The sequence below is a fragment of the Convolutriloba macropyga genome, chromosome 2 (assembly GCF_964194025.1).
Source record: "Convolutriloba macropyga chromosome 2, txConMacr16.3, whole genome shotgun sequence".
NCBI classification, from domain to species: domain Eukaryota; kingdom Metazoa; phylum Xenacoelomorpha; order Acoela; family Convolutidae; genus Convolutriloba; species Convolutriloba macropyga.
Genome location: NC_134469.1, coordinates 23,435,123 through 23,452,495, shown reverse-complemented (window position 1 = coordinate 23,452,495; position 17,373 = coordinate 23,435,123). Strand labels below are relative to the sequence as shown.

At 35.9% G+C, this 17,373-nt stretch overlaps 2 protein-coding genes across 4 annotated transcripts in view; both read left to right on the top strand.

Annotated features, from left to right (window-relative positions):
* Positions 1-17,373, top strand: part of LOC142358300 (bridge-like lipid transfer protein family member 3B) — a 381,846-nt gene that overhangs the window by 271,610 nt on the left and 92,863 nt on the right. The gene's annotated exons all lie outside the window — the stretch shown is intronic.
* Positions 1-17,373, top strand: part of LOC142334861 (SRSF protein kinase 3-like) — a 41,800-nt gene that overhangs the window by 14,384 nt on the left and 10,043 nt on the right. The window contains exons 7-9 of the mRNA XM_075383187.1: positions 5,978-6,258; positions 9,027-9,207; positions 10,676-10,768. Of these exons, the coding sequence (XP_075239302.1) occupies positions 5,978-6,258; positions 9,027-9,207; positions 10,676-10,768 (555 nt within the window). The remainder of the gene's footprint in view (positions 1-5,977; positions 6,259-9,026; positions 9,208-10,675; positions 10,769-17,373) is intronic.

The following is a 17,373-nucleotide window of genomic DNA, read 5'->3' as shown; positions in this document are numbered from 1 at the left end:
GATTTCCGTCTGATTGTAGCTGCGAAGTTGTAAGCTGAGCGGATTTTTTGCGATGCTCCTGGTTTTTTAGAATCCAACTGATGTGGATTGTATTAGTGTGCTGTCTTTTTTTACGACTCGAAGAGGAATATTGGAGACGCGTCTTTTTATCGGAGTGTATTTTGAAGCAGGAAACGAAACGCGTGAACAATTTTGGAGTGATTTAAGCGGTGAACAATGAGTGGAGAGGAAAGAGTAGTCTTTTGTTCGTACCGCTGTTTTTGAGAGAGTGAAAAAAAATCAGTGAGCGATTGAAATTTGCGTGCGGCTTTTCTTAATACTTTTTGTATTTTTTGTCTGAAAAGGCTGTATTAGCAATGTTTAATTTGTTCTGATAGTCTTTTTGAAGTGTGTAGGTTATGTCTTTCTGAGTTCTACGCTAATTTGAAAGCTTTGTTGCCATATTGGTGTTTTTTGCTCTGCTTAAGCAAATTTGTGCTGAAACAAATATTTTGCACATTTTACTCTGCCTAAGCAAATTTTTGCGCTTAAGCTTTTCTGCACTGGTTTTTTAAATGCAAGTTTTCGAACTCTCGATTTCCGTCTGAATATAGCTGCGAAGTTGTAAGCTGAGAGGAGATATTTTGCGATGCTCGTGGTTTTTTGTTTCGTCGTCTGACGCTCTTTTATTTTACATTTGTTCTGGAACACTCTTTGGCTTGACATTTTCAAGCTTGATTTCTTGCTTTTTCCGTGACCTAAAGTGCTCGGATTCAGAAATTGTCTGTTGCTAAAATAAAATTGATTGTGAAATTATGGTGACAAGGGTCCGATATCATAGTGGTCAATGCTTCGGATTCTTTCGCTGGGGATTGGAGTTCGAAACTCTGCGTTGTCAAAACTTTCTGCACCTAAAAATTTTGCACCTCCTTTGATGTACCCCCTTTGAATTAAAGTTTTTGAATTGAACTTCAATGATGAACCACCTTGGAGTTAGAGTGTTTAAGTTGGCCTCGATAACTTTTTTCCAACTCATATCTCTATCTGTTTCTATTGTACTTTACTGTACGCAAATCTTTCACAACTGTTCCGGCAGTCTGCCGTCTATGTTCTTAGATTGCTTTCATTGGGTATTGAATGGACGCTTGAATTGTTTTGAAGTATCAATTTATTGCAGTTTTGATGCTATAACCCCTTTTTTAGTCCAAAATTTCATAAAAATTGGAGGAAGTGTAAGTTTTCTTTTGTTATTTTCTTTCAGTTTTTTTTTAATTTTGTCAATTGACGTGTCTGTGAGCATAATTTTACCTTCTATTGTTGGGTCTGCATTTTAATGGTATCGTTTTGATCAATGCGATATTTCATTTTTCATGTGTACTTCTAGTATATAAAGAGACAATTGAATTCATTTCTTGTTCAGTTGGTTTTTGTGGGTCTAAATATTTCGATGTTCGACTTCAGGTTACTTGTTCTTTTCTCCTTTGGTTACTTTAATTGAATTAAGTTCAACGGATGATATCTCACTCTAAATGAAGGTGAGTTGAGGGCAGATGTACTAACAAGACAAGTTATACAAATAAATTCTAAATCAAATTGTGACAACTCAACAATTAATAAAAAGAAACGGAAATTTTGGAGCTATCGCAGCTCGTTTCTGGAAACATTCCCGCCATGTTTGACTTTTAAAAGTTTTAGGAAATTTTGAATCGTAACTTAATGTGTGACATTCTTTGCCTTTGGTATATACTTTCTAATGATGGATAATGTGATGTTTAATTGCTCTAAAACAAAGTTTGTAGCAATTATATTGGTAATGTGGTCTTTTTCGCTTGACCAATTTTTCTGACCCATTCTGACTTTTGGTCCTCAAAAACGGCTTTAAAAGTTATGCATCCAAATATGCGATTTACAGAACCTGTTTTGGAGAGGTATACGCATGGTGTGAAGGCGGGTTCTTAGAGTTTGTCCCTGGTGCACCCCACCGCTCCCCCTGCTGCGCTCATCGTACACCCCTTCAATTAAGCTAAAGCTAGCCTCACTAAACCGTAGATAGCTAATGACGAAGACAACAATTCGCCGGTCGTTTGAGCAATTGGGTTATGTTTTGAGTTTGTTTTGTTAAATAATTATATAATTTGCGTTTTTCAGTGATTTTGATGTCTATTGTTATGAATTTTTAGGTGTAGCGTTTATGTGCCATCATTAATAACCGCTGTCAGCCTCTCAAAGGGCTATTATTTAAGCGCCCTCCTTTTTATTACAATTCAAAGAATTTGAATTGTATTGGGGCGCTGTCTTTTTTTTTAAGATCTGTTCACACATTTTCATAATTTTTGAAGTCAAATTGCAGTAGTGATTTTGGTCACGCCGAAACAGGAAATGGACCGAAAAAGCGAGTGTTTTTGCGGCATGAAATTTATTCGCTCTAATTTTCAAGTAGAGTGAGAAAACGGTGTTTTTGTGCAAAAATTCGCCTTCTCGCTAGTGGTTTTTTTTCGCATGCGGTAATTTCACTTCGTTTTTGATGACGTCGTGAAGTATGGTATTTTCAGTTGATATCGTTCGTGTTATAATTGACCGTTTATTGACTATATTTGTTGTAGTCTTGGAAATCATTTGTTGATGTTTTATAACTGTTCCAAATTCAACCTTACTTTATATCAGTTATCCATTCACCTGCCGTGAATCAAGTTTGAGCAATATCTTGGTGGGTGGCATGATTATTATTAATAGCCGCCCTCATCTTCTCAGCCGGCTATTATAGCGCTCCTATTACAATCCAAGAATTGGATTGTATTGGTGCTCTGTCTTTTTTAACAATTTAAAGAATTTGAATTGTATTGGGGCGCTGTCGTTTTTTTAAAAGATCTGTTCAAACATTTTGATGATTTTTGAAGTCAAATTGGAGTAGTGGTTTTGGTCACGCGAAACAGGAATTGGAGCGAAAAAGCGAGTGGTTTTGCGGCGTGAACTGTTTTCGCTCTAATTTTAAAGTAGAGTGAGAAAATGGTGTTTGAACAAAAAATTGGTTTCTCGGTACTGGTTTTCTGTTAACATGCGGCATTTCACTCTGATTTTTACTGTTTTTTCGTTTTTTTGGATCGGATTTTTTTCCAGATGGTTTTCCCAATCCATTCACAGCTTATTCTAGGGCTAGTTTATTGTTTGAATTAAATTTTCATTTCTCGCTAGTGTTTTTTTTGTTCACATGCGGCATTTTGACATTGATTTTCTGTTTTTTTTCTTCTTTTTTATCTGATTTTTTAAAAATAGTTTTCTCAATTCACTCAAAGTCCATTCTAGGTCTAGTTTTTCTATTTAGTCAAAAAAAATTCTTTGAATTGTACGTCAGGACTTGCCCTGCTATGTTTTCTTATTTCGTTTTACCTTTTGATCACGTTTTTAGTTTTAAATAAGTCACGACTTTCACGTTTGACTTCTAACTTACCTTACTCACTGTTTCAACTGAATGGTTTTTAAATCCATTCCCTCGATGAATTACGCAAGATAGTGAATACAGTCGGGGGCAAAAGAGCGAAATCAAAAGAGACGGGATAAACCGAGAAAGCCTGGTCATTAAGTCATTGAGAATTAGGTTATCAAAGTTCACTAGAGAGATTGCCAGCTGAAATTGGTATAAAGTTTATTATCTCTCAGTTTAGAGTCTGAATTAAGTATAGTTATAGAATCCAACTGAAACTGCACGCCATATTAGAACACTTTTTGACACTGATAAAAAAAACATAAAAAATTTATGTCAATTTATCTCTCCTTTTTTTTCGGTTTCAATCCCGATGTGTATCAAGCGCGTCAACGGTGGCTATTTTTCGGCAATCCGCCTGATATATTCATAATTTTGCTTTTTTTTCTTGTATCGGTATCTTGTAAAGTTTCCGAATATTGTAAAGTTTCATATCAAACCTGTAGCTGTCAAAAGTAGATTTGATTGTGTACTTTTTAACAAATGATGTGGAATATTGAGAATATTCCCAAAAATTATTTCTCTCATTAGCTTTTTTTACAATTGAAAGAAGCTGAGTTGTATTGAGACGCTCTTTTTTGAGATCTGGTCACACATTTTGACGTCAAATTGAAGTTATTGTTTTGGTCACAGCGAAACATGAAGTGAAATGAACAGGCTTGTCTTAATGCGATGACGAATGTTTTCACTCCAACTATAGAGAAAACTGTTCGAACAAACATTCGCTTCATCGCTTGTGATTTTTGTTCACATGGGGCAATTTGAAATTGATTTTTGCTGTTTTTCATTGGGTTTTTAAATTGATTTTTAGACCCCAATTTTGCTGTTCAAAAAGAATGCAATTAAATTTTGTAACATTGCAACTCTCTATCAGCGAATCAATCCAACAATTGAATAATCGTTCAACCCAAATATTTTTTTTCTGAATTCCTTGATATTATTGTAGGAGCGAATGGATTGCAGAGGTCGTCAGCCGGCTCTGTTGTGTCACTCTCATTGTCACTCTTTATGGTTTTTAGAAAAATGAGCAATTTATAAAAATATTTCTTTATATTGACTAAACTATAGACCTCAAAAAAGTCCTGTTTGCCGAAATTGTTATATTTTGTGACTGTTTCCTGTTTTCAATTATCCGCTTTAATTGTCTTTGAATAGTGCATGCTTTGTCTCATGAGAAAAAATTGGGCTTCCAATAAAATTTTCCAAGAAACCTGCCTTAAGGCTTCCAAGAAGTTTGCTCAGTTGATTGGTCATTTTATACCATTTTGTGAGGTTGAACTCTTCGAGACAAGTATGAAAAGTGAGCGAAAAACTGATTAAGTTCAAAGTCAATTGTGATATGAAACGTGAATTCTTGAAAAAAAGTGGGACGCTTGAAAGTTTGAAAAAATGACTTCTTGCTTGATCAACTTTCAAAGTTAGTGATCGAGCCAAACTTCATTGTTGATTTTCTTTAACAGCGAAATTGAGGTCCTAGTATAGTTTTAGAATTCAACTGAGACTGCACGACGAATTAGAACACTTTTTGACACTGAAAAAAAATAGAAAAAAATTGTCGGTCAATTTATCTCTTCTGTTTTTTCTTTTTCTGTTTCAATCCCGATGTGCATCAAGCGTGTCAACGGCGGCTATTTTCCGGCAATCTGCCGGCTATGTTTTTCTTGTGTTACTTTTTTTGTTTTTGTTAAAGTTGGTATGTGCTTCAAAGCACGGCTAGTGTGAACAATAATTCGTTTTGTTGCTTGTGGTTTTGATGACCCTGACATCGCAGCTCTCTAAAAGGTGAAAAGTCTATCCTTTTTTGTTGTCTTCTTTTCCTTAACGCAGGGTCATTTGCTTGGTTATAACAACAGCTATTCACCTAAGGAGGCTGAAAGTTAGGTCTTTAGATCTTACAGTTGTTGGATTTTTTAAGTTAGATCTTGTGCTCAGTTTTTGTTTCATCTGAAGTTCTCCTTCGTTGGTAAATTTGCTCACTCAGAACAGCTTAAAGTCAAAATTATCTACTTCCTCCTATTTACTGTGCTTATGCTCTTGTGCAGGTCATCTCTCTTGTGCCCCAGGATTATAGATGACTTTCTTTATTCAACAAAATGACTTTTGAACAGCGAAGCCTAAGTTCAATCCACATCATGTTGAGGTCTAAAAACTGATTTGAGTAACTAAGGATGCTAGTGATATGGATGAATTTTAAAGAGGCAATATCACCATTTTGCTATACGTTTTTCATAATGTTGTAAGCGGCATCGATAACTTTATCGTTTCATTTCTGTATCTCTTTCTCTCAACGACACGGATCTTTCACAAGACTGTCTGGTATGTTTTATATTTTGCTCAAAGGGAAAAACATTGAATCAAGTTTCATCAGTTGAGACTCGAAACATTGCCGAGGGTTTTAAACGGATATTTGGTTTTAAGCACAAATGTGTTTTTCTCTATCGATTTTGTTGTTTCTTGTGGTGCAGGATTTTGATCAGCAGCGTCGTCAAAGAAATTATTAATACATGTTTTTTCCAGTCGCTGATAAGACAGAGTCATCTGACAGTTTAAACACGGCGTCATCAACAAGTGGCAACGTGGTCAACTCTGCAGCTGTCAATGGATCATCGGGATCCAACTGCAATGGAATCAATGGCAGCTCCAGTATCGAGTCCAGTAGTGACCGCTCCTTGTCAAATGACGCTAGACAGAGACGGGACCGGACCATGTCCGAGATCCAGGCTCAGACGGAGTATGACCCTGACTTGGTCATCGTGTGCCCCAGGACAGACTTGGTTTATGACTTAAACAAGCTCAATGTAAAGATTGCAGATCTCGGCAACTCCTGCTGGGTTGTAAGTATTAATAGTAGTCTATTTTAAGGAATTTGGCAAATTTTAGGGGATATATTTTGTGTTTAACGTTTTAGTGAACACATTAATGTTTTTAGTGAACACATCTTAGGAAGATTAATGTTTTAGTGAACACATCTGAATAACAAACAAGGTCTGTAGAATATTAATAATAATAATTTAATTGGTCTTGAAAATACGAAGAACCAGAAAGAATATTAATATGTACAAAGTCATTGAAGACTGGACTGTCCGGAAAGGCTACTGGAGTGTTGCTGAAGTCAGCGCAATGCAATCAAATTTATATAGATAAACACATAAGATCAACGGCTATATAATATAAGAAATTGTGATGAAAATAAGATTGAGATGAAAACTGATAAGAAAAAATATCTGTTGAAAAAAACAGATGTCAATATGAAAAATGCAGTCACGGACAGCCTCAAGCTCGGAGAGATCCTCGGTGCTCATGAGTATGAGTAGTCTCTCTACAATCCTTAAATGACGATGATGTCGACAAGAGCATATATTTTGTTTCAAAGTATCATTAATAGCCGCCCTCATCTTCTCAGCCGGCTATTATAGCGCTCCTATTTTTTTTTACAATCCAAAGAATTTGAATTGTATTGGGGCGCTGTCTTTTTACGACTCGAAGAGGAGTATTGGAGAAGTCCTTTTTTTAATCAATTTTATTGGAGTGATTTTTGAAGCGGGAAATGAAACGCGTGAAAAAATGTGGAGTGATTTTGGTGCTGAACAAAAGTGAAGAGCGGAGCGAAAAGAGAGTGGATTTTGTTCATACCGCTGTTTTTGATAGAGCGAGAAATTGATGTGTGAAAAAATTTTCTCTAAGCGAGCGAATTTATTTTGTTCACGTGCGGCATTTTAGAGCAGTTTTTATTTATTTTGGTAAAGAGGTTTGGTTATGATTTTGCTTTAATTTTAGGCTGGTTTTGGTAGTGCTTTGAAGGTTCTTGGAAATTCATGTGAATTTTATGATAATTCGGAGGTTTTTAATGTATTTTGCTGATTTTTGGGCTAATTTTTGCGTTTTTTGACGATTATTTTGTTTTACTGGCTCAAATGGGCATTGAAGAAACCCTTTTTACTTGAGCAAGTTTATGATAACAATTGGTTACAGTTTTGTGGATAAGAATCATTTTTTTGTTGAGAAATATGACAAAAAATTGCGAAATTTTTGCAGTTTTTCGTTTTTTCCTGTTTTTAGCTAAGTTTCTTAGCCTATTATGATTTGCCTACTGTTTTGCGAGCATCTGGATACCCTTTTGGTTGATGGGAATTTTTCTTCGAATTTATATGCTTTTTGAAATTTAAAAAAAAATTGATAACTTTTTCCAGTTTTTCAGTGAAAGTTGTTTTTAAGAGATTTCTTTTCATAATTTAGCCTTAAGTATTTTTTTTCAAAATTCACGTAAGTGGTTTTAGTAAATACTAGTTGTTTTGATGAAGTTATTTTAGCAGAGTTTTTTCGGGATCTCAATCTATAACAAAATTTGATCAGATTTTTTATCATATTTAAACAGATTTGATTTTATTGTCTTTAATTTTTTTCTCATGGTTTTGTTTCAAGATAATCATAAATTAGTGAAGGCACGTTTTGTTTGATGAGTAGTTAGATGGCGTTTAAATGGATTTTTACTTCGAGTCGTTTCCGGAACTCTTCCGGCTATGTTTTTTTTAAGATCTGTTCACACATTTTCATGATTTTTGAAGTCAAAGTGGAGTGGTGATTTTGGTCACGCCGAAACAGGAAATGGAGCGAAAAAGCGAGTGGTTTTGCGGCGTGAATTTTTTTCGCTCTAATTTTAAAGTAGAGTGAGAAAACGGTGTTTGAACGAAAATTCGGTTTCTCGGTAGTGGTTTTTTGTTCACATGCGGCAATTTCACTCTGATTTTTACTGTTTTTTCAATTTTTTGGATCGGATTTTTTTTCTAAATAGTTTTCCCAATCCTTTCACAGCTCGTTCTGGACCTAGTTTTTTGTTAGAACAAAAATACATATCTCACTAGTGGTTTTTTGTTCTCCCTAGCAGCATTTTGACATTGATTTTTTGTTTTTCATCTGATTTTTTTTAGAAATTGTTTTCCCAATTCACTCATTGACCGTTCTAGGTCTAGTTGTTTGTTAAGTCAATGAAACTTCTTTGAATTGTACGTCAGGACTTGTCCTGCTATGTTTTTTACTTCGTCGAACTTTTTTTCGCTTTACCATTTTGCCGCTTTTTCGACATTTTGCGTGAAATCTTTTTGACTTCTCTAGGCTAGAGAAGTCTCTTCTTTCATTCTGCTTAAAGTGAATATGAACATCAGTTGCTCAGCACAGCAAATCAAAATGAACAGAGTCAGTATAAAAAATTGAAGTCAGAAATGGAAACGGGATAAACCCATAAAGCCCAATTTTCGATGGCCGCTATTTGAACGTCGTTCCTATAAGTCTTAGTTACCATCTCTTATGCTTATTGGTATTGATAGTAGCCCCTGTAGCCTCTCTCTAAGAAACAGAAATATGTTCAACTACGAAATGCCGTCAAAATAAATTGGACTTAAAAATGTTTTTGTACAAAAATCTTTTTTTTCCAATATCTTCTATTCTTTCAATCCCAATCATGCTGATTGGAATCAACGGCGGCTATTTTCCGGCAATCTGCCGGGTATGTTTTATTTTCAACACCCTATGCGATTGAAATTTGTACTGATATTAGTGTCGCTTTTAGCACCATCATTACACGGAGGACATTCAAACAAGGCAATATAGATCAATAGAAGTGCTGGTCGGAGCTGGCTACGACACTTCCGCGGACATTTGGTCCACGGCTTGCATGGCATTCGAGCTGGCAACTGGCGACTTCCTGTTCGAGCCCCACTCTTGCGAGGGCAAATACACAAGGGACGAAGGTAGGGCGATTAATTAGATGCAAAGACTTCCCATGTATCAATGAAGAAGGCGCTCTAAGTACTTGAAAGAGCAAGAAAGTATGGATATGCATATTTTGATAGAACGGTGTGTTCTTTTTATAGCTGCGAAGCTGTAAGCTGAGCGTAGCTATATTGCGGTGCTCTTGGTTTTTTACAATTCAAAGAATTTGAATTGTGTTGGGGCGCTGTCTTTTTTTTTTTTTTTTAAGATCTGTTTACACATTTTCATGATTTTTGAAGTCAAATTGGAGTGGTGATTTTGGTCACGCCGAAACAGGAAATGGAGCGAAAAACCGAGTGGTTTTGCGGCGTGAATTTTTTCGCTCTTATTTTAAAGTAGAGTGAGAAAACGGTGTTTGAACAAAAATTCGGTTTCTCGGTAGTGGTTTTTTGTTCACATGCGGCTATTTCACTCTGATTTTTACTGTTTTTTCGATTTTTTGGATCGGATTTTTTTCTAATTAGTTTTTCCAATCCATTCACAGCTCATTCTGGACCTAGTTTTTTGTTAGAATCAAAATTACATATCTCACTAGTGGTTTTTTGTTCTCCCTAGCAGCATTTTGACATTGATTTTCTTTTTTTTTGTTTTTTCATCTGATTTTTTTAGAAATGGTTTTCCCAATTCACTCATTGTCCGTTCTAGGTCTAGTTGTTTGTTAAGTCAATGAAAATTCTTTGAATTGTACGTCAGGACTTGTCCTGCTATGTTTTTTGTTTCGTCGTCTGACGCTTTTTTTTCGTTTTACATTTGTTCACACAGCAAAGCCGAAAAAGTCAAATTTTCTGAATGACTTCTTCCTCTCACTAACGGCATTTGCGCGCGTGACGTCATTTCTCACTCGCTTTAGCGAAAGTTTTTAGGTTATTTGCGTGATTAGATTTTGATCATACGTGACTTACCTCACTCAATAAAATGACTTTTGCACTTTAAAATTTAAGTTTAATTTGAATTTGTTTAAGGTCAAAGGAACTCATATGTGCAGTAAAGGTCCCTAATAAGAGGCTTCTGTGGAATGAATTTTAACAAGCTTTATTAATTTATCGCTGAATGTTTTTTAACCTAGTTTTTTGAGCGGCGTCGATTTTTTTTCTTTCAATTTAGATCTGTTTCTATCTCTATTATATGGCACGCAGGTCTATTCTTTCGCAGCTATTCCGGCAATCTGCCGGCTATGTTTTTCAACTGTTGACTATCACGTAAATAAAATAAGCATAGAGAAATTGTTTGGAATAATTAAACAATTTTAGAGGTATGTGAGATAACGGAGTAACTAATAAACGTCACACTAGCCATCTAACATCTTGTTTTTGTGACAAGAAATTGTAACTATAAAGAAATCCAAGTGATTGTTTTCCAGAAAGTTAGATATACTATGTTTATTATTGACGTCAAACTATGTCGGCTTTTTCAACATTTTTCTTCAGTGTGTTGTTTTTGTTTCAGATCACATAGCACATATAATAGAGCTGTTGGGCGATATTCCCGCTACACTCATTCAGTCTGGTGCCTACAGTGGAGAGTTCTTTGACCGTCACGGTAAAAAAATTTACCTTATGCTCTCAATTGCTTTTGTCACTCTTGCCCCTCGTCGCTCTTTCCTCTATTTGTATCATTAGAAATTAGCCTGCTTATTACTGGTTAATTGCTCTCAAACGAAGTTTGTGGCAATTATATTACTCCTGGGGCCTTTTAAAGCGATTTTTCTTCTGACGCATTTGATTTTTCGTCCTCAAAAACGGGATAACAGATAACTCCCGGGGGGCATTAAATTATCTTAGAGCCTTACGCCTTACTAATCTCTTAGAATGGGATTCACCAAAACTGTTTTGAGGAGATAATTAATAGCCGCCGTCAGCCTCTCAACGGCTATTATTTAGGCGCTGTCTTTTTTTTACTATTCAAAGACTTTGAATTGTATTGGGGCGCTGTCTTTTTTTTAATAGCCGCGAAGCGATAGCTGAGGCTATTATTGGCCTTCTCTTGGTTTTTTTCATTTCGTCGTCAAGATTTTTGTTACGACCATATGACCTCACAATCACTTCAAATCTGCTTTTGTTCATTCGTTCATGTAATTTTAACTGAATTGCGTGCGTGACGTCATTTCTCACTCTTAGTGGAGCGAGTTTTTTTTGTGAATTTGCGTGATTAATTGCTCTTGAACGAAAGCGAAATTCTTCCGACATTTGTCGGTTTATGTTTGAGTGTTCTGGCTGTTATTGATTACGCTATTTCCGACAAGTTTTTTTGATGCCGTTGATTGCTACAATAGAGAGTTCGTTACGCGTCAGATTGAGGTGTCTTTTTGTTCCACATGCGACAGTATTATTTGTAATCCGTGAGGGTTCAAGACCTTTCTCGATTTCACTATTTACGACTTTCTTCCAGGTCGTTGGTTGCTATAATAGAGAGTCCGGTACATGTCGGATTGATGTGCATTTTTGTTCGGCATAGGACAGTAATAGTTATAATCCTTCACACCAATTGGATTGTTGGAGGTTATGAAGGGAGCCAGTATTTGAATGAGAAATTTTTAAGTTGACAAAAGACTCTGTCCCCCAGACCGAAAGACCTACGGGACAACTTCCACTTATCTTAGTCTTAGCCGGAGTTTATTTTGAAGAGTTAGTTTTTTTAAATGTTTGACAGCTATGTAATAATTTTTTATTGCTATGCAATAATTTTTTGCCAATTTTAATTTTTTTTGTTCCTGTATATTGACTTTAAGTGGTCAATTAATTGTCTTTTGGGATGACAGCTGGGTTCTGGTGTAGATTTCAGCCTTACAAAAATGGTTTCAGAGCTGGAAGCATCAGGAAGCTTTAACGATTCTCAATTCTTTGCTAATCTGGTTTTTAATTGCTCTTGAACGAAGTTCATAGCAAATATTGTAAACGTGTGTGTCTTTTTTATGCAAAATTTTCGCTTGACAGTTTTGACTTTTCGGGTGACTTTTACGCCCTTGACTTTTTGCGTTTCGCGTGATCTAAAGTTCTCTCTCAATCACAATTTCAAGCAGTTGAACTTAATTGGCGGCAATTCCATACTAAAAGTCAAATGAAAAGTGCGCCGAAAGTAATGCCATTTTTCACTTTAAATCTTAATAGTGGTATATGTTAACCTCTGTGGTTATTTGAAGCCCACTATTGAATTTCTTAGTCCCGTTTAGGCTTTCCACCCGACTTAAGCAGGCTGCAATTGGATAGAGCTTCCTCTAGTAGTTCGAGAGCGATTCTTCCGACGTTTAGTCGGTTATATTAAAGTTTTTGGTAACACGTGACTTACCTCACTCTCAAAAATGACTTCCTCACTCTAAAATTGACTTTTCTTCACTTTAATTCAAGAGATAAGGTCAAATCAGTGCTTTTCACTCTAATTGAGGGTTATTCAGGAGCAGCTAATAGAGGCAGCAATAATTTATACCGATTGTTAATCAAAATTTAACATCTTAGCCCTTAATGAAAATGGCTTTCTGTTTGGTCTTTTTTTTACTTTCTATTTTGACTATAGATCTATGAAGCTATTGCGGCCATTTTCTGGCAATCTGCCAGTTATGCTTAATTGCTCTTGAACGTAGTTCATAGCAATTATTGTAAACGTGTGTGTCTTTTATGCAAAATTTTCGCTTGACAATTTGGACTTTTCGAGTGACTTTTACGCCCTTGAATTTTTGCTTTTCGCGTTATCTAAAATTCTCTCTCAATCACAATTTCAAGCAGCTGAACTCAATTGGCGGCAATTTAATACTAAAAGTCAACTGAAAAGTGCGCCGAAACTGGTGTCATTTTTTTTCTTTAAATCTTAATAGTGGTATATGTTAACCTCTAATGTGGTTATTTGAAGCCCACTATAGATTTTCTTGGTCCCACTGAAGCTCCCCCTCCCCCCGACTGAAGCAGGCTGTAATTGTTTAGTGCTCTCACTGGTCGTTCAACAGCAATTCTTCCGACGTTTAGTCGGTTATGTTTAAGATCTGTTCACACATTTTTTTAATGATTTTTGAAGTCAATTTTGAGTAGTGATTTTGGTCACGCCGAAACAGGAAGTGGAGCGAAAAAGCGAGTGGTTTTGCGGCGTGAAATTTTTTTGCTCTAATTTTAAATTTGCGTGAGAAAACGTTGTTTGAACAAAAATTCGCTTTCTCTCTGGTTTTTTGTTCACATGCGGCATTTTGACATTGATTTTGCTTTTTTTTCATCTGATTTTTGTTGGAAATGGTTTTCTCAATTCACTCATAGTCCCTTTTATGTCTAGTTTTTTGTTTATTCAATGAAAATTCTTTGAATTTTACGGCAGGACTTGTCATGCTATGTTTTTTGAATTCGCCTTACCTTTTGATCACGTTTTTCGTTTTACATAAGTCACGACTTTCACGTTTGACTTCTGACTTACCTTACTCACTGTTTTAACTGAATGGTTTTTAAATCCATTTTCAATGAATTACGCAAGATAGTGGATACAGTCGAGGTCAAAATAGTTAAGTCAAAAGAGACGGGATAAACCGGTAAAGCCCGGTCTTTAAGTCATTGAGAGTTGGGTTATCAAAGTTCATTAGTGTTGGCCAGCTAAAATTGGTTTTAGGTTTATTGTCTCTCAGTTCAGAAGTTGAATAAAGTATAGTTTTAGAATCCAATTGAAACTGCACGACGAATTAGAACACTTTTGACACTTAAAAAATTGAAAATCGGTCAATTTCTTTTTCGATTTCAATACCGATATGCATCAAGCGCGTCAACGGCGGCTATTTTTCGGTAATCTGCCGGCTATGTTTTCATGGTGTGAAGGGCGGTTCTAAATCTTGAAAATTTGACCCTCTAATGCTAGCTTCTTAGCCAGAGTTAGGAACTACCAAAGCTAACTAGGAACTACCGCTCGCGGGTTGTATGAGTTCAATTCGCTCGACGTAAGTCGGTTTTATTTCTAATTTTTTAGACCAGAGGATTTGTGTTTGTTGATTTTAGGTCTGCTGAAATTAAGCAAGTTTCAAATTTCTTAAGGTTTTATAATTGTTTGTGATGTTGAATTGTTCTACGCTGAAGTGGTGTATAGAGTTCTTTAAGTTTGTTGTTGAGTACCTACGTAAATTTAACCAGTAAATTTTCGTTTTTGATGATATCGACACCAATTTTCTCTATCAAAATGTCAGCATTTCTCGTTAAGTATCTATTTTTTCAAAAAGTATCATTTGTTAATTGCTCTCGAACGAAGTTGGTAGCATTTATTGTAAATGTGTTGGTCTTTTTAATGCAGATTTGTTGCCTGACTATTTTGCACTTTTCTAGAGCATTGTTTGACTTCTCAAGTATTTTTCGTTCTTCATTTTTGAGTGATTTCTATTGCTCTCACTTCGAAGTAAAGCTTGTTGTTAAAATCAAAGCGATTGCAACATAGCAACAAGAAGGGCCTGATAGCTGAGTGGGCAGCTTCTAGTGAGAGAGCGGGATGTCAATGGTTCGAATCCCCCTTGTGGTCAACTATTTTTGCACCCATGAAGAAAAATTTATCTAGGCTACAGCCCCTGAATTAATTTGCATCGCCTTTTGTTCGAGAACAACTATTCCGACATTAGTCGATTTATGTTTGATTTTGCATGTCTCGCTCGTACATATCGAACATGTTTTTTTTTGTAAATCCTCTTCTCCCTGCCTTGCTTAAATTTTAATTAAAAATTTCAATATCTTAAAATGTGATCTTAAAATATACTTTTTGATTGCTATTGTTTTGTTTTTCTCTAAAATCGTGATACTGTTTGGCCCGTTAGGTTCAAATGGTCTGCTGGTAATGTTTTCCTGCTTGGTCTTATTTTGGTTTTTCGACTCGAAAAAGAGTACTGCTGTTCAGTTTTTTTAAGCTGAAGCAATTTTTTTCGACTTGAGCCTAAATTTCTTTTGGAACAAGAGTTGTTTTCGGACGCCCCTCTTTGACACCTACAGTTTTCTAATGCACAATAGTTTGTAACCTCTACTAGTCGTTAATGTGAAAGTTACATTCGATTAGTTTTGACCCTTAACACTACCTTTCCCGCTACCTATCACATACGCCAACCTCGTACATCTACACCCTCCTTAACTGCACCACCGCTAACATCATAGTTATTGGAATCGGAGAAAGTTTTAGACTGCATTTTCGAAAGTAAGAGCAATATTTCAAGCAATATCTTTTTTTTAGTATTTTAACTGTGATCTGTCTGCCTTGTGCATTCGTGGTTTTTTAAGTCGTTTCTTTTGATCGCTGCTTTGTGAATTTTAAGACCAGAGATTTTGCACGAATCTGTGAGTCGTTTCTGGCTGTCTTACCAGGTTGAGTTTGTTCAGCCGTTTTGAGCTAAAAGCGAAAAAGCCAACATGAGTTGCTTTACTCAGAAAACTGACTTTGTGCTCACTCAAGGACCCCTTAGGACTCATTGGATGCCTTCTTGTCTCTCAAGTTCTAATTGGTCGTCCTCCCTTTTTATACGATCAATTGAGCACGCGCCACTTCCTTATACTTTTTCTTACCTTGGCTGGATTCTGCGTAAATCGTCTATTATTAATTGCTCTCAAACAAAGTTTGAAGCAATTATTGTACACTGTCTTTTTATGCAAATTTTTTTCGTTGACTGTTTTCACTTTTCGGGTGACTTATACACCTTCGCTGTTTGCGTTTTGAGTGTTCTAAGTTTTTCTCACTTTCGCAATTTAACCAGCTCAAGTGGCGGCAGTTTACAAAAAAATCAAATGAAAAATGCACCCAAATTTGTGTCGTTTTCAACTTAAATCCTAATGGGGTATGATATAACGTCTAGTCCCCTCTCTAAGCTCCCCCTGGTTGTTCTGGCACATATGCAAAAGTTTATTCGCATCGACATCATTGCATATTTACTTACTAGTAATTTAATGACGTTTTAAAAATCTAATACAAGTTTATCATCAAGAAACGTTGATCATCTTAAAGTAATAAAGCCTATATAGGCTCTTATAACATCAATTGACGCGCCAAACTTAATGCTAGCTTCTACCCCGTGGAAGAAGGATACAAAAGAATCGAGCGCTAATCAGTCGAGAGCAAGTTGTCCGACATTAGGTTATGTACTTTTTCTTATCGTCTTAGATTTAACTGAAGAGGTCGAAAACAGCAAATACGAGTTTGCGTTTTGATCCTTGGTAGATTGTTGATTCTTCTTATGTCTGGCGCGGCAGAAAACGTGCACCTTTCAGAGGGGGCAGAAGTTTTTTTCAGGGGCAGATTACGGTGACTATTATTTTTAATTGCTCTTGAACGCAGTTCATAGCAATTATTGTAAACGTGTGTGTCTTTTTTACGACTCGAAGAGGAGTATTGATATTCTACAGGTTTTTTTACGACTCGAAGAGGAGTAATGAGATTCTACAGGTTTTTTTTTTAGCAGAAAGCAAGTTTGTTCATGACTTGAATTTTGACTTCTTTCAGTTCGAGCATTCACCTCCGTTTTTGACTGTTGACTTCTGTTTTCGAACATTGGACATTAACAGTAGCTTCGTTTGTAATGTATTGTAATTAATAGCCGCCTCATCTTCTCAGCCGGCTATTATAGCGCTCCTATTTTTTTTTACTTCGTCGAATAAAAAAATTTTTCGCTTTACCTCATTTTGCCGCTTTTTCAACATTTTGCGTGATATCTTTTTGACTTCTCTAGACTAGTTTCTCTCTTCTCTTATTCTGCTAAAAGTGATTTTGAACATCAGTTGCTCAGCAAAGCAATTCAAAATGAACAGAGTCAGTATAAAAAATTGAAGTCAGAAGTAGAAACGGGATAAACCCATAAAGCCCAATTTTAGATGCCCGCTATTTGAACGTCGTTCCTATAAGTCTTAGTTACCATCTCTAATGCTTATGGGTATTGATAGTAGCCCCTGTAGCCTCTCTCTAAGAAACAGAAGTACGTTATCTTCAACTACGAAATGCCATCAAAATAAATCGGACGTAAAAAATGTTTTTGTACAAAAATCTTTTTTTTTCAATATCTTCTATTCTTTCAATCCCAATCATGCTTATTGGAATCAACGGCGGCTATTTTCCGGCAATCTGCCGGGTATGTTTAGAAATTTCTGGCAATGTTCAAGGTGAAGAGGTCATTTTGAGATATTTTGTTCCTATATAAGTCACCCCTAATTATCTAAACTACA